This window comes from Cebus imitator, unplaced genomic scaffold, assembly GCF_001604975.1.
Source record: "Cebus imitator isolate Cc_AM_T3 unplaced genomic scaffold, Cebus_imitator-1.0 Scaffold32, whole genome shotgun sequence".
NCBI classification, from domain to species: domain Eukaryota; kingdom Metazoa; phylum Chordata; class Mammalia; order Primates; family Cebidae; genus Cebus; species Cebus imitator.
This window is the reverse complement of record NW_016107347.1, coordinates 109,531-134,685: the sequence shown is the minus strand read 5'-3', so window position 1 is coordinate 134,685 and position 25,155 is coordinate 109,531. Positions and strand designations below refer to the sequence as shown.

The window sequence follows — 25,155 nt, the reverse complement described above, 5'->3', positions numbered from 1 at the left end:
TGCCCAGGCTGGATATCAGTAGTGCCATCTCAGCTCACTGCAACCTCCACCTCCCAGGTTCAAGCGATTCTCCTGCCTCAGCCTCCCAAGTAGCTGGGATTACAGGCATGCACCACCATGTCCAGCTAATTTTTGTAATTTTAGTAGAGACAGGGTTTCACCATATTGGGTAGGCTGGTCTCAAACTCCTGACCTCAGGCGTTCCACCCACTTTGGCCTCCCAAAGTGCTGGGATTACAGGCATGAGCCACCATGCCTGGCCAGCACTTGTATTCATTCATTTAAACCTAATAACCACCTTTGAGATGGGTTCTGTTATCATCCTCATTCCACAGGTAAGGACAAAGGCTTGGGGAAAGGTTAAGAAGGTTGCATAGGCAGTAAGCATCAGAGCTAGGCAGTCTGATTCCAGTCTTACTACTATACTACAGCATATATACTGTTAGTTTACTAATATACCCCGAGAGGCAATCCCAGAGACCCGGTATCTCCCAGATACTGGGTCATTATCCCATGCCCTCCTGGTTGCTTACCTGGCTTTTCCTCAGACCTATCTCTACTATTTAAATCAGTGTCCCTGTGACTACCCAGACATGTTCTTTCTTTCAACTGCCTGAGCCACCCTACACCAAGCACAAACTCACACATTTTCAATCAAGGAAGGGCCCAACCAGTGCCCTCCTTACCCAGGCCACGAGGCTGATCTCAGCTCCTCAGCCAGCCTCCCTTCTAGTCCATTTTTTGGGAGCTGGGCTTCCAGCTGGGATACTCTCTGGATGAGACTCTCCAGATCCTTTGTGGCCTGAAGCCCTGGAGAGTAGAAAGCCCCAGTGCCATCAGACAGCCACCCCTCATCCTCATCAGTGACACTATGAGGTGAAGACCCCTCCAGGGTGCCAACAGCCTTCAGCTTCTGGGGTCTTTCCAGACTAGATGAATAATCACTTGTAACTGAGAGAGACCGGACCCGGCTCTTGAGGTTTTGAATGATCTTGTTGGCATTCTGCAGCTGGGCCTTCAGGTCTTTGATGTCCTTTCGTAGGACACAGATGTCTTCTGACTTTCCATACACCCGGAGCTCTTCCTGCTTCCCTAGCTGGTTCTCCAAGGGCTTCTTCTCAGAGGAACTAGCCCGTGTTGAGCCCCGGCGCCCCTGCTCAGAGCACAGCCCCTCCATTGGGGCCATTTCCTTGAGGCTGTTGTGTTCTTCACACTCTGAAAAAACACAAAGATGTCTTCCTAAATAAAAGTTGGACGTGCTGTTGTGGCCACTGCCTTTGAAGGGAGGCAGGTTTGGTCATGAGGACAATAATTACCAGAGAAAAGGTTGAAACAGTACTTTATTCAACCCTGACACTGTACTAGGCATTCAAATACAATATTCCTAATTCTCCCAACAGCCCTACAAGTTAGGTATCATCACTTTCTATTTTACCAACTGGGGAAACCAAAACTTAAAGAGAGGTAAACCAGCTTGTTCTAGATCACTCAGACTAGCACAGGGCAGAACCAGAATTCAAATCCTTTAATGTCCTGTGTTCATTCCACACACTGATGTTTCTTAAGACATTAACATGGACTTATCTATTTAGGATGGCCACAAGAATACAGGATGAGCTATTCCTGCGTGCTGAAAGTTTAGTGCTCTCCAAATTTCACTATAATTGAAAAGTTTGTTGGGTTACAACTGTGTGAAAAACAGGCATATGAAAATAAGACTTTGAATAAATATATCAGCATCTTAACACTGGTGCATTGGAGAAGTGGTAGTCAGAATGAGAACTAATCCATGGCATTTTACCAGATGCCAGGGACTGTTCTGAAGTGTTTTATAAGAATTTACTCATTAAATTGACATAAGTACCTGATGGGGTAGGTAGTTCCTTTATTACTATTTTAACATATGAAGAAACTGGGGCATAAGAAAGTTTACAAATTGAGATTTGAATCAATCAGTCTGGCCCCAAGGTATTTTCTCTTAACTGCCACACTACACTGCCTCAAGAATGGGAGAGATTGTCTTTTTCTTCTCTTCTGGTTTCCAGTGTGGTGGGTGGCCCTATAGCTGTGGTCCTTTTATAATGCAAAACAACATTATTTTTAACTTATGGTACACACGTTTGCAAAACCTCATCTGGTCTCTAAGTAGGCCTTAGTATTTCTATAATAGTCAATTGGATAAAACTTTATATTCTTATTATTACTAGTAGTATGCCAAAAACTAATTGTAGAAATCCAAACTTACACTTCGCCTCATTTTGGGTAAGAGTTCTCCTGTTAACCTCCTCTTCCCACTGCTTGTCAGGTGAGGAACTGGCCAACAGCACCCAAATGACAGCTGACTCCAGGGAGGGAAGATCAACTCCATACCCTGTGCTCTTACCGGGACTGGTGGTTTCCTCCCGTTCAGCCTCATTCTCGCTTCGGCCACAAGTCTCATAGCCCAGGTCCTGGAGGTCCACCTGGACCTGCTTGCTGTCCTGCTTCACTGAGGATTCACCTGCTTGGGAAGAGACAGCAGGTGTTGCAGAATGTTAGGATTTCCCACATCTACCCTCAGCCTCGATGGCACATACCCTAACCTTCTGGGGCAGGCAGGTCAGATCTGCAGTGGGAGAGAAGCTTCTTTGAACCAGTGGGAGAAGAGAGCACCAGCTCCAGGAAGTAGAACTTCTTTACACCAGGATGAGCCTGCATTTGCCATTGATAATCTCCCCTTCAGATAAACTAGGCTTAGTTGCAACCAGATATCTGTAGGTTGGGGATTATATACTATCATCTCTAGAAGCCCCATTGAAGCTGCCAAGTGCTTTATCTGCAGGGGTTCAGTACATATTGAATGGAGCTGAACTAATTTAGAGTCCCAAGACACCTAGACCTATACTGTCCAATAAGTTAGTGACTAGCCTCATTTGACCACTTTATAGTAAATTAACTAAAATTAAATAAAGCAAAATGTCCGAGTTGCACTAGCCACACTTCATGTGCTCCATAACCACACGTTATGTAGGTATAGCGCATACAGAACTTATAAGACACACAGGCTAGTTTTCTTTACTAGTAAGTCATAGTTACTTACTAAGTATGACTCTGTATTTCTCCAGCTCATTAGCCTGAGCAAAGACAGTGGCTTCTGACAGCAGCAGCTTCTCCTGGAGATCTTGATAGCGTTGTTTGCATTGCGACAACTGGGAGCGCAGGTGCTGGGTGGACCCTGGTAGGCTAAACGTTGACTGAGGCTGAGGGTCACGAGGTTGGGACTGGTTATCCAACTGTGAAAGGGGCCAATACAGGGATCAGGACAGCCTGAGGTCACCCCCATGCAGTGAAAACCACTGCCCCTTATGAACCCTGTGGACTTTACTCATGTCTGTCACAGCACTTCTCATGCCATTTGGCAGCAACTTGCTTTCCAGATAGAGCTCCTGGAGCACTGGGATAAGTACAATTCATCTCTGTACCTACAGCACATAGCACAGTGCCAATCCAGGATACAGAGGAGCTCTCAGAAAATGTCTTCTCGGTGGTCAAAAAGAGAAGGGGTGGAACCCTCCACTCATCTCCCCTCACACTTCTCCCATTGATTCTCTCAGAATCCCCCGTATTCTCCATTTTACTGAATCTTCAGCAAAGCTCCTTCCCTAAAGAGGATCCCAATAACCCATCGGAGGCCCAGGAATAGACAGCTGTGATGAGCTGCGACAAAAAAATGGCAGTGATAAGGAAGAGATGTCATTACACACTGCTTGTCTGGGCTGCCTCCTAACCTGATGCATCCCTATGTACAGCAGTTACCACACCCTATTAAAATGATCTGTTTTCATACCATCTTTCTTCACCATATTCAGTATCTCAAGGGCAGCCATTGGTTTTATTGCCTGATGCCAATGTCTAGTGTGTTACCTGAAAAATGAAGTACTCAAGAAATATGTATATTGCAAAAGCCTTTCTAAAGGATGAATGTGGGCAGAATATTATTAGTATTGTTTGTAGTGCAAAGAGATCCTTCTCTTGGTACCTCCTGATTCACAGAAGAACTTTTTAAGGTAAAAACTGTCATCTTGAGCCATTCTCCAATTGTTTTTCATTCCATCTAAGCCCACACTTACTTGGTGGGCATCCGCTGTAAAGGCAGCCCCCAGGTCAAGGCTCTGGGGTCTGGAGCAAGGCCTCACAGTCACAGTCCCCTCCTCTTGGTGTTGGTGTTTCCCAGGAGAACCAACCAGTTCTGTGTTTATTCTGTCGATCGTGCTGGTCAGATGCACAAGAACCTCTGGAGTAAGTTTACTATTCCCTTCCTTGCTACTCAGCACGAGCTGCTCTTTGAGGAGGCTGATGATATTGTGGGCATTCTTCAGTTTTCCCTGGAGCTTTCTGAACTCAGCCTGAAGGCTACTCTCTCTCAGACCCTCTTTGGCTGCCACAGTCTCCACCATCACCTCGCCTTTCTCCTTGTCTTCCTCGATCTCCCATCCATCAGACATTGCTTCTCCCATCTGCTCTTTCAGCTCTGCATTCTCAAGGCAAAGGCTCAGCATGGTGTTCCTGCAGGAAACACACATAATTGAAGGTTGGCTCTTGTCCTGACAATAGTTCCTAATAGTACCTCTAACCCACATCTCAGCCCATGATAGACTCAGACATACCCCAGAGCATAAAGCAACCTGAGACCTACAACAGCTCCCTAATTTTATATACAAGAAAGCCAAGGCTCAGGAAGAGTAGCAGACTTGCCCAAACTTCCACAGCTACTTGGTGGCAGCACCATCACTAGAAATCTTGGACTCAAGACATGCAGGCTAGTTTTCTTTATTTGTGCCACACAGCCTCATATGTTCTAATTTTTAGGAGCCTCTGGAATAAACAAGAGTACTTACTCTGTTAAAAAAAAATAAGACCTGTTGTGTAACAAATTAATTGTTATTAATTCTACAGATCTATTATTTATCATCAGTCAGTTTTAAACCATTGGGACTTAAGAACAGAGAAGAAATAAATAACACTAATCAGAACTATTAATACAATCAAAATGTACTTAGTTAATTATTTGCTTTCTGTCCCTTCTTGAGAGGAGGGACTGTGGCTGTCCTATTCACTCTGTATCCCCAGTGCCTACACAAGTGCCTGTCACATAAATCATTCATATTTGTTGAAGAAATAAAATTGACCAAAACAATTTTCACCAAGCCATTCCAGATCTACTCTTTCCACAAAAACAAACTTGTACTTGGGTTGAGTGGAAGCAAAGATGGCTTTAACAAGTCTATTCACTTAACTTCTTTGAGCCTCAGTTTACTTTTATATAAAATAAGGATGATAACGCTTACCTAGTGGAGTTAGCAGATGCTTAAATGAAATGGCCTATATGGTATGGTTAGATCAAGGTCTGCAGCAGGGAAGTCATTCAATCTCTGCTGTACTAGCTGCAGACCTGAGAAACCAACAGCAGAATCCCACAAGGTGCTTGTTAAAAAAGCTGTAGAGCTAAGGCCTATGAATCCACATTTGATTTAAGTTCCACAGGTGATTCTGAAGCATGCTAAACTGAGAAGCCCTGAGCTAGAGGATGTGCAGGAAATGGGTAATTCACAATCTGAAGGGTCAGCAGTGGGCTATGCACCTAGATTGAATTTCTCAGAATCCAAGAGTCTTGGAAACTAGGGCAGAGATTGTCTGGTGTGTTTCTGGGAGGAAAATACTTCAGGACATAGGACACAGACAGACAATCTATGACACAGTTTCTCCATAAAGAAAATGGGGATAGGTATTTTACCAAAACGGAGATGTGGAATGGGGATAAAAGGGGCACACGTGTATGTGAAAAAGAATATTTAATATTGTGTTCTAACTTCATATTTTAAAGAAAACTCTGATGTTTTAAAATTACAAACAAATAGAAGAAAAACTCAACAAAACCTTCTTAAAAAGGAGAACAACATGTAAGATTCTAACCTCCACCCAACTTACAGTATCAGTGATTCTGTAGGTTGGGTGGAGGGTTGAACAAGCCAGTTTCAGGTTAGGAACTCTGAGGACAAAGGAAAATAATCCACGGGGCTATCTACAGATGGTTTGATTGTAGGTTCAACTAGAGACTCAAAAGAGATGTACTGTTCTCACCCATAACAACTCAATCAAGTTTATACATACAAAAATTTAACTAAAATTATATGCTTTAAGTAGAACTTAAGGAAAAAGTTATGATAATTCAAAGCAAAAGAACCAGCACCTAGAATAATCACAAGAATTTTTAAAAAATTGTTTGACAAAGTATATGGTATAGAAGCAAGGTTTAGATGTTAGAAATTGGGAGCCACAGACTATTATGCAATCTTGAGAAAGTCACTTGAAACTTTAGAGGCCTGAGTTTCCTTAACTATGAAACAAGGGCATGAGGCTGGATGCCAAGGTCCTCTTCAAAGTGCTAACATTATCCAGGGGAGTTTAAGTGGCATGCAATGTGCAGGGAAACAACAGGGCATGATTTAGAAGTTGTGCAGCTATGCTTTAGACAAGCAGGGATGATCATGGTCCTGGGAGTGCACGAGTTAATGGGTCAGCCCTACAGTACCAGCATGTGCTGCAACTATCTTTTCACAAAAAGCCATCAAAGACAGAGTGGCCAACCTAACCAATGAATGAGCTATCTGCTACTTTTGTAAAATTACTAAAACAGCAGAGATTATTAAAATTGATATTCTATTATTCAAAGACTTCTGAGCAAGAGCTGAGAGGAGAGGGAGGGGCCTCTATAGAAATCCTCCTCCTCTGTGGACTCTTCTGGTTCTGTATACAGAAGTGAAACATATTAGGTAGCAGGGATTCCTTATATGTTTCAGTCAGTTAAAAAGACCAATACCAATCATGTAACAAGGAGGTTTCCACCATGACTGTCATATGTATGATTGACAGATGCACAATAATAGTAGGCATTGTTATATTGAATTAAGACCAGATTTATTTGAATAATAAAAGGTGATTACCATTAGCCAATATTACTTACTTTTATCTAAAGAATTTGTAGAAATATTAATGCATAGAGCCTGGGATATGGACCAAGTAGCCCCTTGGCAGCATGAATGTCTTGGTCGCAGCAAGGCGACGCCCTTGGCTATGATGCCTCATGACCTGCAAGCTCCCCTTCTCTGGGAAGAATGTCCTACCTGATGTGAGACACAGAGGAGAATCCTGCTTCCTCAATTTGAGCCTTTAGCTCCTTCAGTTCCTCCTCAGTTTTCCTCTTCTCTTCTAAGTGCTGGTGGAGCTCAGCTCTCAGGTGGAGCATTTCTTCCTGAAGACACCTGTTACTGTCCCCTCCCATTGGGGAAGGAGGGGAAAAAGATGGGTTCTGGGTCTCCACAGTTGCCAGACTTTTTTCCAAAGCCACCTTGACGAGCTGAAAGAAAATCATGGTTTGAAGAAGTTAGGGTACTAAAGAGGACCCAAGAGAAACATGAGATTGCAAAGGCAGCTTTCAATGAGGAGAAAAAAAAAAAAAAGCAGATCTAAAATGAACTCCTACCCAGAACCTCCTTAGTCAGGCATAAGAGCCCTGGGAACTGGTTTGGGTGGGAAGGACACACCAAATGAGCAGGAGGAATTTCCCCATGGAGAAGAGGAGAATCCAGAGACCGTGTGGGTGAAAAGCACATAAGAAATTAAAGACAAATGCAAACAGACAAGGTTTAAACAGGACTGGAAGGTGTGAATGTGGTGATTATTCACTTTCTGAGGAGGCCGAGTCCTGAGAGTTTTCTCACAAGTCAAGAAGCTCCGTCAGCTCCACAATACTTGAGTGCTGGATGGCAGAGATGATGGCTTAAGATATCAGGGTGCAAAGCCTGAGGCCCTGCCTGTAACTCTGACTCTCTCAAGGACAACTGAGAGGGAAGACTCAGGGCACTGGGGAAAGAGTCAGCAGACATAGTCACAGAATTAGAACAAGGTGGAGCTACAGGGAAGGCAACATCAACTTATTTGATTGGCAGAAGAATCACACTAGAGCTACTGAGAGGTGGAGTTGAAGCCACCCTGCCAAGCAGCCAAACCTCACTTTCTGGCTGTTATCCTTGTGCCAATGATGCCAGAAAAACTGTCTCTATAAATCTAAGCACGTGGAAGAAACAGAGGCAGGAACAGTTACCCAGCACCCTTCTACTTCTTGAGGATACTCTTGAAGTTATTCATCAATATTTTAATTAAAGCAGATCATATGGTTTTTCCTCAAATGAGAATTTGTTAACTTTTAGACTTTGTTATTGTTCCCTTCAGGCTTATCTTTGGTCTTTTCCCATGCTTTTAAAAGTGTAGAAATCAAAATCTGAGTATGATGATTTACTTAACATATGACTGATTAGTTTAGTACAAGGAGTTCCTGCCTGTCTGTCCAGTATTAATCTTAATATGTCCCAATGTCACATTGGCTTCTTTTTACTCTCAGTGACAGCATTTGGAGCTTTGACTTAACTTCAGGTCAATTTTGACCTCTGAATATTCCGGCCCTTCCCCACAGCTGTTTCTGGGTCATGTTGTTTTCTTTTATCACTATAAATATTGTGACTTGTAATTGTCACTTACAAATTTATTCTGGCTCTGCTGAATCATTCCCCAATAATCCAAGTCATCCAAATATTTGATGTGCATATCCACAAATCATGTAGTGGCCCCTGATGGGGGATGATTTGAAGAATTAATTATATGTTTTATATCTCCATTCAGGTCACCAATACATTGAACAGAGGAGGACCCAGAGCAGCTAACATGGATCAATGATTGACAGAGCTGCTTGGGTTGGCACAAAGGCTCTGACTTTTGCTACTCCCCACCCATAACAAAGCATGTTCAAATCTAGGTCACAGGATTGTGGTAGCGTTGATTCACAGTATACATGTGTAATGGTGTTCAGTAGCATAGCAGTTGAGGTTATGAAGAGATGTGCACCCATGTCAAAGAAGAAAGATTCTTCCACAAAGCCACTCAATTCCCAGGCACCCAGTCTTACTTGGGCTTTGTGAGCCTGAGATTTGGCAGGCTCCTGGAAATGTCTGCCTCTAAGTCTCTGCTGCGAGGCTTCATCAGGCTGGTGGCCATCTCCAATATGTGCCCCCCAGCATTTGTGACAAAATAAAGGAAGAGGTACCAAATGAAATAACTTCTGAAAGCTTATGATCCCACCCCTCATTTACACTATGAGATGTTATCATTCTATATAAACTCTTTCCAACTAACTTAACTAAAATGCACTTTGCCATTAGTCTTGAATGTGGGCACAGCATTATTCTTTTCTAAGCCTTAAGGGTTCCTTCAGCTTAAAAATAATGTCTAACTTTAATGAAGTTTACCAATTTTTAAAGTGCCTTCTGGGTACATGTTAGCTTGTTCTATTGTTTCAATATACCTATTTTCTTGAAAAAGAAAAAAATTTGAACCATGAATGTTAACACCAGAAAAACCTGAAGGTACATCTGATCTAATTTCCCACTTTAAAGTGAGAAAATCAGATCGCCTAGCGATCTGATATTTACCCAGGCTAATTTGTGTTTTCCTATTTCCATCTCAAAGTGGACTTTATTTGACTAAGTTAAAGTTTTAAATGTAAATGCCTGAAAAGTAACTCAGGATCTAGCCTTTTCATTAGTTTTGATCATGTATGAAAAGCAAATATTTCTTTCCCCGAAATGAAACCCCGGGGCTTCCAGTATTTGTAGTGATGGTGTGACTCCATTAGGTGTATTTTTAATTATAGCTCTCATACTGGTTTTTTTTTTTCACGTTTTCTAACTCACTTGTGATATTGCTTCCATATAATTCAGGTTTTTGTGCACTGGGCTTCCATTTACCCCACAAAGGCCTATCTGCAAATCTGATAGCCTGTTTGAATGGCATTCATTTTTACCCTACTGCTTCATATCTACCACAATGTTAAGTCAGTTGTCATCATTAAGACATTAAAAATTAGCTTTTCTCAAATGCTCAGCATCACTAACCATTAGGGAAATGCAAATTAAAACCATAATGAGGTATCACCTCATACCTGTCAGAATGGCTTTTATCAAAAAGGTGAGTGATAAGTGTTAGAGATAATGCAGAGAACACATGTGGACAGGTATGTAAATTAGTACAGCTGCTGTGGAAAACAGTATGGAGTTTCCTCAAAAAACTAAAAATTGAATCTACCCTATGATCCAGTAATCCCATTTCTGGGTATGTATCCAAGGGAACTGAAATGAATATGTTAAAGCTATATCTGCACTCTCATGTTCATTGCAGCATTATTCATAATGGCCAAGATATAGAACCAACCTAGGTCCATCAGTAGATGAATGGGTAAAGAAAAGGTGGCAGATGATACACAATGGAACACTATTTAACCTTAAAGTGTCAGGGGATAGGTCCTGTCATTTGTGACATGAGTAAATCTGAAGGACATTATGCTTAGTGAAATAAGCCAGGCATAGAAAGACAAATGCCATACAATCCCACCTATGTGTGGAATCTAATAAAGTGGAACTCGTAGAAGCAGTGAGTAGAATGGTGGTCACTAGAGGCTGGTAGAATGGGGAGGGAGAGTAGAGGGAGTTGTTGATCAAAGGTATCTACAGAAAGAACAGGTGTGAAGATATATTGCATAGCAAGGTAACTCTAGTCAACAATAATGCATATTTCAAAACAAGAGTGAATTTCCAACGTTTCACCATCAAAAATGATAGGTAGGCAAGGTGATGAATATGTTAATTACCTTGGTTTAATCATTCCATATTGTGTGTGTGTGTGTGTGTGTGTGTGTGTGTGTGTGTGTATAACCATATCATATCTCATAAATGTATACAATTATGATTTGTCAATCAAAAATAACTAATTGTTTTAAATAGCTTTTTAAAAGTTTATCACACTTTGTTTACTAACTTCTGTTCTTTGTATTTGAATTTTGTTTTTTTTTTCTTTAAAAGGTGGGGTCTCATTATGTTGCCCAGGCTGGCCCTGAACTCCTGGGCTGAAGAGATTCTCTTACCTCAGCCTCCTGAGTAGCTGCGACTATAGGTCTGCACTATCTGGGCTTGAATCTTTATTCTTGATTAACTTTTTCTCTATTACAAAAGTTCAAATAAAAAATTCAATGGTTGATCACTCTAGTTTCTTTCACAGCATTTCATAGGTACTTATAGATCTTACATCTGCTTGAGAATAGAATTTTGGGTGAGATAATCTAGGGAAAATTATTATCATGGCCAGACTTGAGGCTTCCTGAGGTGGCTGAGTCCAAAAAATAAGGAGGAAGCAACTTGTATTGGCTAAAAAGTGATTCTCACCTTGGAAGAAAGATAAGTTGGAGTGTCTATTAGGGAAAGTATACAAACACTTGGAGTAGGAAGGGAGCTTGGTGTCAAGCAAAAGTTTAACCTTCCAAGGACACAACAAGGAGAAGCTCAAAATCTATCTTAAGGGACCGTTTTCCTGGAAATAAGCAAACAAATTTTGAAAATCTGGACACAAAAACAGTTATGGCAAAGTAACCTTTATTTAATTGGTAGCAGGAGAGTCACAGCCTCAAACTCCAGAAAAGATGAAGTAAATTTGCAATGACTTCATACACCAAGATTCCTCCTGCCCAAAGCTGAAGATGTATCTTCAAGGAAAGGTGATTAAAAGAAAAATGGTGCTTCCCCAAGCGATTCTTCCATCCAGCAGGCATATACTTTGTCTATCATGAGTGAAGCCCTGATTCAAAGGCATTTTAACTGATAATTACACTAAGCATCTCCTATGCCAAGTAATGTGGCAAGTATTGTGAGGGAAATACAAATCCCCTAATGTAAAAAGTTCATTCCAAGGTGGGCTGACCTTCTCAAAATGGGGGCTGGTCAGATTCTCCATGCCAGGGTACAGGGAAGAAGGCTGAAGAAGAAGCACTCTACAAATCAGTTTGCCTACAATGAAGAATTAGAGCAAATGTCTTGCAATACCAGGAGTACTTCAGATCCTATCAATCAGAATCTGACTGTCTTCATATCTGTGTCTCCTGTTCATTTATGCTAAGTTAACTGTCCCACAGTCATTATAACCATCAGTGACCAGCCAACCTCCAAATCTAGCTCTCTTAGAGTAGACATTTGTTCATCCTGCAGGCCCCTCTCCCTCACCCAAGATCCTCAATGAAATCAGAGACTGAGGGCAGAGGGATCTGTCTGGAGGGACAGAGGTGTACAAAAGTAAAGTCACAGCCATGGGTAAGGAGGACTCAGGAGAAGCTGTTGAAGCAAAAGGAGGAGTGGAGCTCATGCAAGCACTCAAGGGAGAAGGGAAGGTCAGGTACAGCTACAGCAACAAGAAGGTGATCCTACTGTAAGGTAAAGAAACTGCTGAGAACATGATGTATCCTAGACAACTACTCAGGTCCCCAAGTGCCAAATCCCAAAAGATCTGAGGACATTCACTTGGGCTCTTCTTATTGGTTAATTCGATGTCTCCTCTTTTTCCTATGCAGAAGACATACAGGTAAACCCAGAAAGCCTCATTTCTTCAGAAAGCCTCATTTTTTTTTTGAAGAGTTTTCCTAATAGCACCAAGAAAGCTATCACTGGAAAGTCCAGCTGCTTGTGCAGGATATCTACCAATGATTCACTTTCTCCTTAAGAATCATAGGCACAGCCCATCTAGGAGACAAGATTGCTAAATGGCACAGACGAAGTGGAGACATGATAGGAGTTCCAATGAGTGCTGTGGGATCACTATCAGTGACTTAATCTCTGAGGTCCAGAATATCCACTCTTGTAACATGCTGGTTACATCTTCGCTGATGGTAGGTGGAAACAATGTTTCAGCCTTGGGTACCAAGCTCTGAGGTTTGACAGGGGATTGCTGTTGAAGCACCATCTGCTGATCACTGAGTCACCATGACCTAAGTGGTTTGTCAGGTTGCATAACGTTCTCTTTGTATACTGAGATTTCACTGAAAAAGATCTTGCTTTGGAAGCATTCCAGCCCTCGGAGTTTCTCCCCAAGCAGGTTCTCTGCCCTGCCACCTCCCCGAGCAGCCCTTCGATGACTCTCTGTCTTCTATGGAGCATTTCAGTTACAAAAAGCCCAAAGGGAATGTGTCCATTGTCTTGCACATAAAATCTCTTCTGAAGCTATAGCTACAGAGAATAAATAGGGGCAAAGGTGGGTAGGATAAGGCAGGAAGCAATAAAGAAATAGACATAATACAAACCAAAGGGTGGATTGGAGAGAAAAATGGGGTGAAGGTATGGGTTGGAAAGGCAGCTGGGAAGCTCAAGAACAGGAAGACGTCTGAGAAGAGGTTTATATAAAAAGATATCTTCTCACTCTAGGTCCACAAGGGCTGCAGGAGACCATGAGACCTCGGGAGGGCTGTGCGCCGTCCACCCTGGAAACCCCAGACCCTGACACTGACTTACTTGCTGGTGGCTATTGCGTGCGGCCTCCTCCTCAATACTGTCAGTGAACTCAGTGCTTGCATCTTCGGTGTCATCCCCTGCAGCCGCACCTGGAAATAAGTACAGAAAAGAAGCGTGATTCCCTTCACAGGCAGCAGGTAACATTACACTCTTTCTGCTAGCCACCTCTGATTTCTTCCTTTCTCCATTTACAAGGGGAAGAAATTCTCCCTAGACAGCAGGGCTGGCAAGAAAAATAGAACCAAGCTTTCTTTTTGTATCACAGACACTTTCTTACTAATACTCAAGCCTGATCCTCACAGCATCAGCTGACTTTGCCTGCACAGACCCATTCCTAAGGAGCCGACTGTCAGATGCACTGGTTACCCCACTCCCATGTCAAGAAAGCCTGAATGATCCCCACTGCCTGGCTACATAACAACTTTCTCTTCCAAACATGTGTCCGGGATGCCTAACCCTTTCCCCACTGAGTGCCTGGAGATTAGAGCTGCTCTGATTCTCTCAGCGGTATCTGTTGTTGGGATCAGTTGTCCATAGGGTGAAAATTTCTCTGAAGAACTTCCCTTTGGGGATCCTGTGTCCTAGTAAGGCTCAGGTCAAGTCAAGATTCAAGACACCCAATGATTCAGCTGTTCCGTAATTATGTCCTCTAACCTCCCTTCCTCCTCACCTGTCTCAAGCTCTTACTCTACGCAGACATGCTTTGCCTGAAGGGTTTCTCACATTGCTTTATCCATATGGAATTTAACCCATCCCTTCATTCTCCAAAGACGGACACAGCCACCCTAGGGCCCAAACATCTACACCTCACTCTAAGGTACAAGTAGCTGCAGTCTGTGGTATGGGCAAAGGTCTAGGGCAGCACTGACTCAGAGAACTTTCTGCAAGGACAGCGATGTTCTGTACCAGAGTTGCCCAGTCAGTGGACACCATCATATATGGCTACTGAGCATTTGCAATGTGGGTAGTATAGCCCACGTTTCAAAGCATTTTATTTTATTTAAATTAACATATTTAAATGGCTACACGTGGCTAGTGGCTACCTTAGTGGACAACACAAATCTAGGGTGCTTCTTCCTCTTTATATTGGTTAAAATTAAGACTATTCATACAATTTAAGACCAAGAACTATGTTTTATATTACTGTATTTTTCAGGAAGTGTAGAAATTTATTATGGTTAATTTATCACAGAAAATTTACTGTGACACTCGCTGTGTTTTATAGAACCTGCCCAACTTAAAGAATCTTGAAATCTTGTTCTGATCCTCGCCTCAGCAACCAACCAGTTACAAGTCCACTTCTGGCCACTGGTTAACCTGGACCTCAGAGAGATCAGGTGTTGTGTCCAAGGTTACACAACTAGCCCTGACAAGAGCTGTGCCAACAAGTCAAGTCTCTGGATTCTTGGACAAAAGACAATATTTCTTTTGGTGACAAATCAGATCTTTATCTTTGCTTCTTCCTCCAAGACCAAAGAACCTTCTGCTGAGTTCAGAAATCTAGGCATGAAAGCCTCTGCTTGAATCATGAGCATTCACTACCCTATACAGATGAGGTTAGCAGGGGCAGTTCACATCTATGAATCTGCAGTGGCCCAGGCTGACCTCATGTAAGTGCTAAGAGGTCGTAAGTGAGCTGCGATAACAGCTTAGGTTTCCTAATCTACATCATGAACTTTGAGTTAACTTTGGATCAAGGGAGGGTCCTGTTCAGTGAAGCCCTGTCCACAAGGCATCTCTACCACTCAGCATCCTAAGAGGTCTGTGGCAGACAGTGTACAGTAGGAATTTCCAATGCATATTCATTCAAACCAACCCCAGAACCATCTCACTCAGGATACTAGCTGAGTAGAGGTGTATGGACACATTCCTTAATCTTTGGCTGCGTTATAAACTCACTGAACCCAGGATGCTAATTTACCTAGGACTTCCATATCATGTTATGCTTCCTTTGGAAAATCTTTCCCTGTACGACAGTAGCGATCACAATCTTTTATGTTTTTCCAGCAAAGGAAATGAGTTGTCCCACTCAGTGACAGAATTCTCTCACTCAGTGACAGCAAACAGACTGTTCATATTGTTTCTCTTTTGAACACAGGGGTAGGACCCTGCAGTTGAAGAAAGCTCAGCTCTGTGAGGTCAGGTTCCTCATCCCCCTACCATTGTTGCTGGACTGTGTTGCCATGCTGGGTCCACATCCCAGGGCCATTCCTGCCAGGTTCCAGAAGTGGGGATTAGAAAGGGTGACTGTCACTGGTCTTGAAGGTTTTTATCTGATACTTTCTGCCCTCCACTTATCTTTGGCAGCCTTTCTGGTATCACGTCTGCATTCTTAGATAATGTTCCTTCTTATTTCACTTAAAAGCAGGATGCTATGATTCTGATCTCGTCAGGAATTAGGTAACGCTCATCTCATCTAAACACTCTGCTACACAGGGGCTTCGTTTCTCCCCCTTCTTTCTCTTTTAAGCTAGCTCACAGGCTTCTTCCATTATGGCAGCTTTAAGGGTTGTTCAGCCTTCCACCAATTTAAATTAAAATGCTGAAACATTTTTTTTCCATATTTGAGGGATAAAGCTAAAAAATTTATAGAAGATATGGGAATAAAAGAGTAAATTATCTCATACGAGGTCCTGTATATAAGTTTACATTAGACATCTTTTACCATTTTCCATTTTTTTAAAAAATGAGAAGAACTTCTCTTTTTGGGTGATACCCTTTTCTAAACTATTACAGCACAACAAAACACTATCTTCACAACTAACTTGGAATACTTTGAATTTCTAATTTAAAGGTATCTATGTTTTTATATTGATGACTCTTCCACTTACTTTTTGATAAAATACAAAATAGTCTGCCACCTGTAGTTTCTCTAAAAGCTAAGAATCTGTTCATTTAAAGTTAACTTGCTTCTTCGAGATTAAGTTTCACATGTTAGACTGGCAGTTTTATTAAAAACTTTTATTTAAGGCTTTAATAAAAGTTCTCAACTTGTGGTTCTTAGAAGTTTCTAGGCTCTGAACAACACAAAATGGGGGTGATACCAAAATTTCTCTTGTTTAGATTTAGAAAATTATTTTCTATCAGCTATCTAAAGCTACAAAGTACACAAACATGTGCCTTTAAAACATAAGACCACAAAATCCTTGGGTGAAAATTTCAGCATTATGCAAAAATAAGGTACTCTTATCACTGAGGCAAAAATTCATACTTTTGTAGAATTTTTAAATGGAGTATAGCATAATAATTAAGAACATGAACTATGGAGACAGACTGTCTAGATTTGAATTGTGCTTTTTTTCATTATTTATATCACTTTAGGCAAGTCATAACCTTTTCATAACTAAGTTTCTTCATTTAATTAGAGTTAAGAGCACTATCCACTCCAAACTGCTGTGAACTTTAAAGGGTTTGCTGATTTTGAAGTGCTTAGTGCTTGGTACACAGTGTGTACTCAATAAACATCATCCTGAAACAATGTTATTATTATTGTTATTGTTAGTAAACTGAAGTGGTCCATGGGCTTATAAGTTGAAGGCTGAGAAAGCTGAAGGCCACAGAACCTAAATATCATCAGCAGAAGGAAGTCTTATACCTGATGCTATTATTTGGATGATCTTGATTGATTCTACCTACACGTCTTCATTTCTGAATACTTGTTTCCCCAGCAGGAGGCCTGAAATAACACTCTCTGCTCTCTGCCTTACATGACATTGAAAAAGTAAAGAACTGTCAGTAAAGTAGGCTGAACTCTTTGGAACAGGTGCCTTACAAAAAGGAGTAATCATCATTAAATGATAATTGTCTTAAAACTCCAACATGCATAAATAAGCCTTGGGGGAAAATTCACGCCTTACTTTTTTTGTTGTTTTGTTTTGTTTTGCTTTAGAGATAAGGTCTCACTACATTGCCCAGTCTGGTCTTGAACTGCTGGGCTCAAGGGATCCTCCCGCCTCAGCCTCCAAGTACCTGACTACAGGTGCATGCCACCACACCTAGCTCATGACGTATTAATTCTTTAGTAATGAGTCCAAACTGGGTGGAATCAAGACCATTTCCCCCAAATTCTACTCTCTAGTCATTATTATTTCCCTTTAAGCCATTAATATGGGATCAACAGAAAAGGAGTGATGTTTTTCCACAGTTACTTAGAACATAGCCAGAGGTCATTTTATCAATTTTAAAAGGTGTTCTGAAGAACCGAAAAGGCCAAATCATAATCTAAAATACTTTTCTGGGTATGAAATCCCACTAGAATTCTGGAAAGTGTTTCTACTTCTCTAAAAGGGTAGTTATTCAATCCAACTACAGTCTTCTATCCTTAGAAGCATGAATAAGTTGGCAGTGCTATGTTCTTTCCTTTGGTGCTGGGCCCTTGTGTCCGACACTTTCAGCCCCATCTGACTTTCACTCCCAGGGACTCTGCCATGCGTTCATTGTAAGAACGCTCATGTTTCCATGTCATGAACCAACTACTGCTGACTTTAATATTATGGTGCTATAAGAGAGAATCAAGTTAAAGAGGCCTCCTATCAAACCAAAATTTCACCTGCACACATTCCCTTCAGGATCCTAAGAAAATTATTAAGATTCCATATAGTCCTTCACAGTTTTTGCTAAGAAATAAAATTCTCTAGACAGATGCTGGTTGGGGAACAAAGTAGGAGAAAACTGTTGTCTGCAGCCAAACCCCTTACGGCTTATCTTTGTCTTAAATTGCAACATCTCTTAAGTCGCCTTAGGGCTTTCCAGCTCTTATTTTGGAAAGTAGCTGTTTTAAGTGACATTTAAGGCCAAGTCATAATCTAAAATACTTTTGGGGGCATGAAATCCCACTAGAATTCTGGAAAGAGTTTCTACTTCTCTAAAAGGGTAATTATTCAGTACAACTACAGTCTTCTATCCTTAGGCTAACCAAGGCACAGGTAACCTAGGACTTCTGGGCAGGCCAGGAGACACGACCGCTATACCTATTCTGTGATACCATAATTCTGTAATGTCAAGAAATTATTTCTGCTCACGGTCTCATTTTTTCTTTGAAGAACACGAGAAACAGGCTTTTCTAAGAATGTTTAGAGATAGCACTGCCCACCACAGTTGGCTCCTTAAACCTCTGTCACGCTTTCTGCTATTCTCCTACAGCGAAGAAAGCAAGGAGGGGTTCTTAAGGTAAAGAAGCCTATGTTACATTTCTGGTGAAAGTGTAATACTGTTTCTTTAGTCTCACTTCTTTGACAGGAGAAAAATTCAGGTTTCTTCTTCCTTCCTTTAGTTAAATAAATACTTATTCTATGAGCCTTGCTTTCACTTGGAATTTAGCAAATAATCAATAGACTGATTCTCCTATAAGGGGAAAAAAAGCTACAAGCTTTCTCTACTTCTTTTTTTTATAAATCTCTTAAGAATAAAACCAAATAGTTTCTGTTGGCCTTTGACAATTTTATTGGATAAGTAACAATTTTTTGTGTCTCAGCTAAGATAGCTAAAATTCTAACAGTTATATATATAAAAGTACACTCAAATTACAGCACAAATGTTAACACAAATTAACAGCATAGTGCCACGAAGAAATGAAAAATATACAGCTTATTTTGGTGGGGAAATAGTCCTGGAAACAATGTAATGCCAAGTTTCTGATCATTTAACATATCACTCACCTCCTTCTTCATCTGCAGTTATGAATCACTTTTTATTTATTTATTTATTTATTTATGACCGAGTTTCACTCTTGTTGCCCAGGCTGGAGTGCAATGGTGTGATCTCGGCTCACTGCAACCTCCACCTCCCAGGTTCAAGCATGAAGTTATGAATCACTTTAATTATTCTCAACAACCCACAAAATTTTAAGTAAAAATTAGTAAGACTTCATGGACATTGATAGAAACTCATAATTTATCAAACATGCTGGTATATACACATGCCTCCGAAGGTTATAGATTGAAAGAGGTCAATATCTTGAAGCTATGACTTTGCTTATTATAAAAAGAAGCACTACATATTCATGTTATATACTAAAAGTAAATCTACAAGGAAGCCAATTTGGTTTATATACTTAAAACCGCTATTCTTCATATTATTTTAAATAAAACATTTTCTGATGTTGCTGAACTTTCTATTTTACCCTTCCAGTTTTACTAAGATGAAAACAGTATGATAACGATTTTTACTTCTGGAATTTGACTTTAAGCAACAAAAAGGGAGAGTAACACAAAAATAGTCAGGATACCCCCGTATAACTTTAATTATTCTTATTTGGAACCTGGTAGAATTAGTATTGTCAGGGCCACAGTTTTGTGTTTCCTTCCATTTCCCATTCTTTGTTGGAGGCAAGTTACAATGCTTTTTTTTTTTTTTTTTTTTTTTNTTTAGAAAACTCATCTTGGCTCAGGTGATTACATAGGAAGAAGTCAAAGACTTACCTTCTGTTAGCACTTAGACTACTTAAAAGCAACAGGCTTGTTATTTGATCATAATAAAGTTTTAACAAAGCTACTGGTGTAAATGGTGAGAAAGTGGCTTAAATCCACATTCTAAAACACATTAAAACTGAAATTATTACCCTACAGAAATCACTCCAATATATTATCCTATTGACTCATTCTTTATTACTGTTTTGCCATATTCAAGTTTCAAATTTCCAGCTATTCTTTCTATGGTACAAATGGTTCCAAGCTACCAAAGAGAAAAGAAAAGTTCACTGAGCTTTAACCCTGAGAGAACTAAAATTCTCTGTGCTTATATCTCACAGGATACATCTAGAAAAGAAAACTAATTTAAATAGTTCTATCTCTAGTTCAACTTCTACAAGGTAAAATGGAAGATGAACATTAAGTATGTGGGTTACTAATATTTCTTCCTAACTTCACAGGAAGTTTGTCACCTTTCCTTGCAGGATACAGACTGTAAACCTGCAGAACGCTACACAAGGCCCTATTTGAAAAGGCCACGTGAGCTTTTCAGGGATGCCAAATGTCAAGCTTCTGTGACTATTTCACATAAAAGACCACGAAACGAGAAAACAAGTTTATCCTATCAATGGGAACTATTGTTTTCTAATACTACCTCAAGAAAAGAAAAAGTTATTAAATTATTGTTCTAAGGTTTATAGTCCAAAGGAAAGTGACTAGGTAGCTCAGTTAACCTTTATTTCTCAATGAAAGGGACAATTTTCAGTATAATGTGATCTGCTCCTCCTTTCCACAATCAGAAGACTCCAGATCCAACTGGAAGATCAACATAGAGAGAGCTGAAATCAGTTTTCTTGAACTGTTTTTGAAGCTATAAGCCAAACATGTCATGACCCAGACACTGCATTAGGAGGATAAATGAGCATAAAAAATGACAGGTCTTTTATGCATATTTGCCACACAGTTTACTTATGTATAAACTGTGTTTATACTAAAGAACCCTCAAGGAAACTAATTCGTATGGTTAGGAACTAATATCCTATACAGGTTAAGATTTTCTGGATCCTTAATATATCTCTTACTATAAATAATACAACAGAAATACCTTTTAAAAATACAAATAAGGAAAAATGTAATTCCCCTAAGAAACAAAGGTACTAAAAATATTACTGCTGTCCACAACTGAATGAAGAGAAAAGGGTGTGGAGAAGGTGGGGTGACAGTTAAGAGTAGACACTATCAAAGGAAAACCCTGACATACTAACATAGCCCAATAATGTCTTTTCAAAAAAGCTATAACTTGGCCATCTGAAAAGAGAACATCAGGCGAATGTTGACTTATACTAGGTACTAATAATCATCAAATTTCAATACTGAGGGACAGCAGGGGGTGGGGAGGTTGGGGAAGGATAACATTGGGAGAAATGCCTGATGTAGGTGACGGGGGGATGGAGGCAGAAAACCACCATGGCGTGTGTGTACCTATGCAACAATACTGCAAGATCTGTACATGTACCCCAGAACTTAAAGTACAATTAAAAAAAAAGCTTTCAATAGAAAACAGTTCAGCGATAGCATCTGTCTAAGGACATCCATTTCATTCATTAAATAAGTCCTCTTGGAGGTTCTTTTCAACTCTTTTCAAGTCTATAGTTCCAAAACCTACAGACTTCATCTACTCTGACTCTTACAACCATTACTCTGCATTATTTGCTATTAAAGGAAACATGAGAAAAACAAAATCTATAATATGGATTTTTTTCTCAATTTAAGTTCTATGCTTCCAATTAAGCATGACCTAAGTAAAAATTTACTTCATTATTTTTATATGAAGATAATTTTTATTCAATTACAAGGTTCTATAAGCACACAATGCTTTACCTAAAATTACTGTGATGTTGAAAATGACTAGCAAAGGTAGAATAACCCAGTATGAGAAAGAGTCTGTGCACCTGAAGAGAAAATGGAATATTATATCATGTTAAATATGACTAAATGATGTGTCTAACCACAGCATGATCTATGTATGGATTATAAACATTTATCACACTCATGCTCTCTAATCAGATGGCACATTATCACACAAAATTGTTAGACCAGCAAGCTCTCTCCAGATAGCACTATTTGCAAGCCTCATTCCAGCTATCTAGACCAGAAAAAGTTAGTACCATATTTTAGTTACATTTATGACATTAAGGTCAGACTTTTAATTTATCCGTCTATCAGTCTACTCTTGCTAGAGGTTGACAGAAGTAGGGGTGATTATTAACATAAACTGTAATCACTATGAGCCATTAGAAACCAAGATTCACCCAGCACTGAATCTTAACTGCAGACTCAGGCAGCTTCCTTGGTCTATTAGCAAAACTAAGGAAAGACATTCCCTAAATGTCTTGTTGTAATGACAGGACAAACTAGTGTTTGATAGGTTGGTATTTCTACAGCTCCACTACCTTCATCCTTACTTCTGGAAAGTTACAAAAAATTTTGTGCAAGAAAGGGTCTCTTCAAATTGGGAGACTAAGAAAAGTGGATGGATCTGTCTATACTTCTTATCTCCTTCCTTAAATGACTCCTTTTTCCTCAAAAGCCATTGAAACTGAAATGACAGATTCATTAAGAGTAAGGATTATGGCTATCAATCTTTTGCAAATTACTTAATCAGAAGATTTCAGAGTGCTTCTCTAGTAGAACATTTTCTTCCTGTCTAGTTTGATGCTCTGTTATAGACACAGCTAAAGTTACAGAAACAGATGAAATCTAGGATGTAATACAAGCCATGTCAACATGTGAAAGAAATAGTGACATGTAAAAAAAAAAATGGAAGGAAAAAAATCACTGTGCCCCACTTAGTTTAGAAAGATATTCAGTCACATTTATTGTGCTAGAAAGTCTCAATCCCTGTTCCCAAATTTCATGTTTAAAGTAACTGAAATTTCAGCTTCTAACCTAGGAAACTTACAACCAGCAGAAATAAAAACAAATTCATGATGTTGAACACACAAATCTACAAAGCAATCTTGGTTACTTTTCATACTCTTGACATTCAAGACATCAGAAATACAATCTCCAGTGCCCCTCTCCTTATACCTGTCATGTTGCCACAAGAAAGCATTGAGACAACGATTAAAAACTATAAACATACATCTGTGACATTTCTTTCTAAATGATTCAAGCACTTCAAAGCCTGAAGCCTATTACTTATTTTTATATGGAGAAATGTATACAGACTAAATAATGGAAAACATAGGACCCTATTTCGTGCCACAAATGGAAGGAGCAATATCCTCCTTAGGCTATAATGAGTTATTTAGTGGAACACTGAATGTAAAGAGGGATACTACATTTGAAATTATCTTTGTAAACAGAGAACTGTGACTCTGGAAGACCATTCTAGAAGTCATGTTCTGACTAAATAGCATGCCCTTGGTTTTAAAAAACTGAAAGGAATCAATAAAGAAAAAAACTTAAATAGAATTTAATCTGTACCTAATCTAATTTCACTAGTGTACAACGATCAAGTCTGAGACAGTATTACAGGTAAAAGTTTACTACGATCACTTTCACAGTTTTTGCCTCTGTTCTTTAACTTGGCCTTCCCAATATGTGCAGTCTACTATTACAAGTCTACTCTCCTGGTTTTGATTACCTTCTGATAAGGATTATATCACTTTTGCGAAGTCACTCTTACAGACTCTCAATCTCTTTCTTGCTCTCTCATCTTAAAACTTATATTCTTTTGATTCAAAAAACGCTCTCACTCAAAGAGGAGTTGACTGAATGGCAAAAATAATACACACACATGCATTTATGACATGATATGGAACATGTGAAATGGATTGTGAAAGTGGGGGAGGAATAAACTTTATTGGCCCACAGAAGGGATGAGGGAATGAGGAGGGGCTAGGGGTAAGAATGAATAAAAGTGAAAAACTAAAACAAAATGATTTAAAATGTGCAAATACACTTTGCAACCTCCACCATTCAGTTTAGGGATTGATATGTATGTACAGTGAGATCCATGTAGGCTAAAGTGAGTTTCACTTTGTAGTTGATGCTACTTGTACCAGTTCTATCATTAGTAAGCCACCATTTAATTCTGCCAAAGTCAGACAGGGATCTTTCTGGTTAGTGCAAACAAGGTTTCCATCCTGGGCTGCAGTCAGACCCGCCAGTGCTCAGTAGGCATGCTTGTGATGAATTCGCACACCTTCCAGTTCCCCACCTCCAATGGCGGCCAGGGTCTCCAGCCTGTTTAAGCGCTCCAGGCTTCTTCCAAGAACTTCTTCTAGCCGACTGCGTAACACCTGAGCCCCTTCCAGTTCCACCTGCAGACTTCGGTCTCTCTCAGAGCTGATTAAACATGCCATACGGAAGGAAAATGGATTAGCCATCAACTGTAGTGAGTCCACATTTGCTTCCAAAGAACCATCAATGCCACTTTGAGCCACATGACTTTCTAAAGTAATCGTTCTCCAGGACACAATAAATGAATGTAGTCTTTGTGTGGCATTTGTGTTCACTGCTGACAGATTATGAAGGACTGTTCCTTTTTTAAAAAGCATGCCCCTTATGCTAGATTCTGGGCCAATTTCACATGAAATTATAGCTCCTAAGACAGCTCACACCGCTATAGCCCAAGCAAGAGAAATCTCATTATTTGACGAAAAGCTTTTTTTTTCTGAAAAACTAAAACTCAGGAAAAACTAAATATAAACTGGAACAAGACTCAGCCAAGTAGAACCATTACTGAAGACGGTGTGAAAAGGAATGATTCATAAAAACTTAAAGCTCTAGAGGTTCTTTGAAAAGTAACACAATCAACTGGTCCTATTATACTTTTCCTCTGCCTTCATTTTCCTGGTAGAAAGAAAACATTTTTAAAGCCCAACAATAAACTAGAAGAAACTGAATAGTAAAAAAAAAAAAAAGAAAAAAGTAAAAAATAATTAAAAGAAAAGGTTAATCTAATTTTAAAAATAGAAAACTGAAGGCCCCAATGTAAGAACTTAGTATGCATAAAAAAAAAACTAAAAACAAAAATTGAAAAAGAGTAAAAGGTGCTAAAAAGGAAGGCAAAATGAGAAAAAAAATGAAGAGAATATAAAATGATCCAGAGAGGTATTATATATATGACCAAAAATCAAGAGGCAGAAGAAAAGATATTCATCATGATGGCTATCAGTGGTCCCGGGGTGATATCAGCCATCCCAATGAATATATCTTCTTCAATGACATTAAATGAATATCAGTGCCCTTTATAGCCTTACTTCTTTTTTTTTTTTTTTTTGAGATGGAGTCTCTCTTTGTCACCAGGCTGGAGTGCAGTG

General features: G+C 39.9%; 1 protein-coding gene across 24 annotated transcripts in view; it reads right to left on the bottom strand.

Annotated features, from left to right (window-relative positions):
- Window positions 1–25,155, bottom strand: part of LOC108301098 (phosphodiesterase 4D interacting protein) — a 151,588-nt gene that overhangs the window by 26,732 nt on the left and 99,701 nt on the right. For 13 of the 24 annotated variants that reach the window (XM_017524148.2, XM_037736973.1, XM_037736968.1 and 10 more), the window contains 7 exons: window positions 24,036–24,178; window positions 13,419–13,507; window positions 7,164–7,396; window positions 4,110–4,545; window positions 3,080–3,272; window positions 2,384–2,503; window positions 687–1,215 (listed from right to left, as the gene is read on the bottom strand). In XM_017524148.2, the coding sequence (XP_017379637.2) occupies window positions 687–1,215; window positions 2,384–2,503; window positions 3,080–3,272; window positions 4,110–4,545; window positions 7,164–7,396; window positions 13,419–13,507; window positions 24,036–24,178 (1,743 nt within the window). Of the gene's footprint in view, window positions 1–686; window positions 1,216–2,383; window positions 2,504–3,079; window positions 3,273–4,109; window positions 4,546–7,163; window positions 7,397–11,501; window positions 13,137–13,418; window positions 13,508–24,035; window positions 24,179–25,155 lie in introns of those variants that run through there. The other 11 variants (XM_037736989.1, XM_037736988.1, XM_037736987.1 and 8 more) reach the window with 4 other exon arrangements.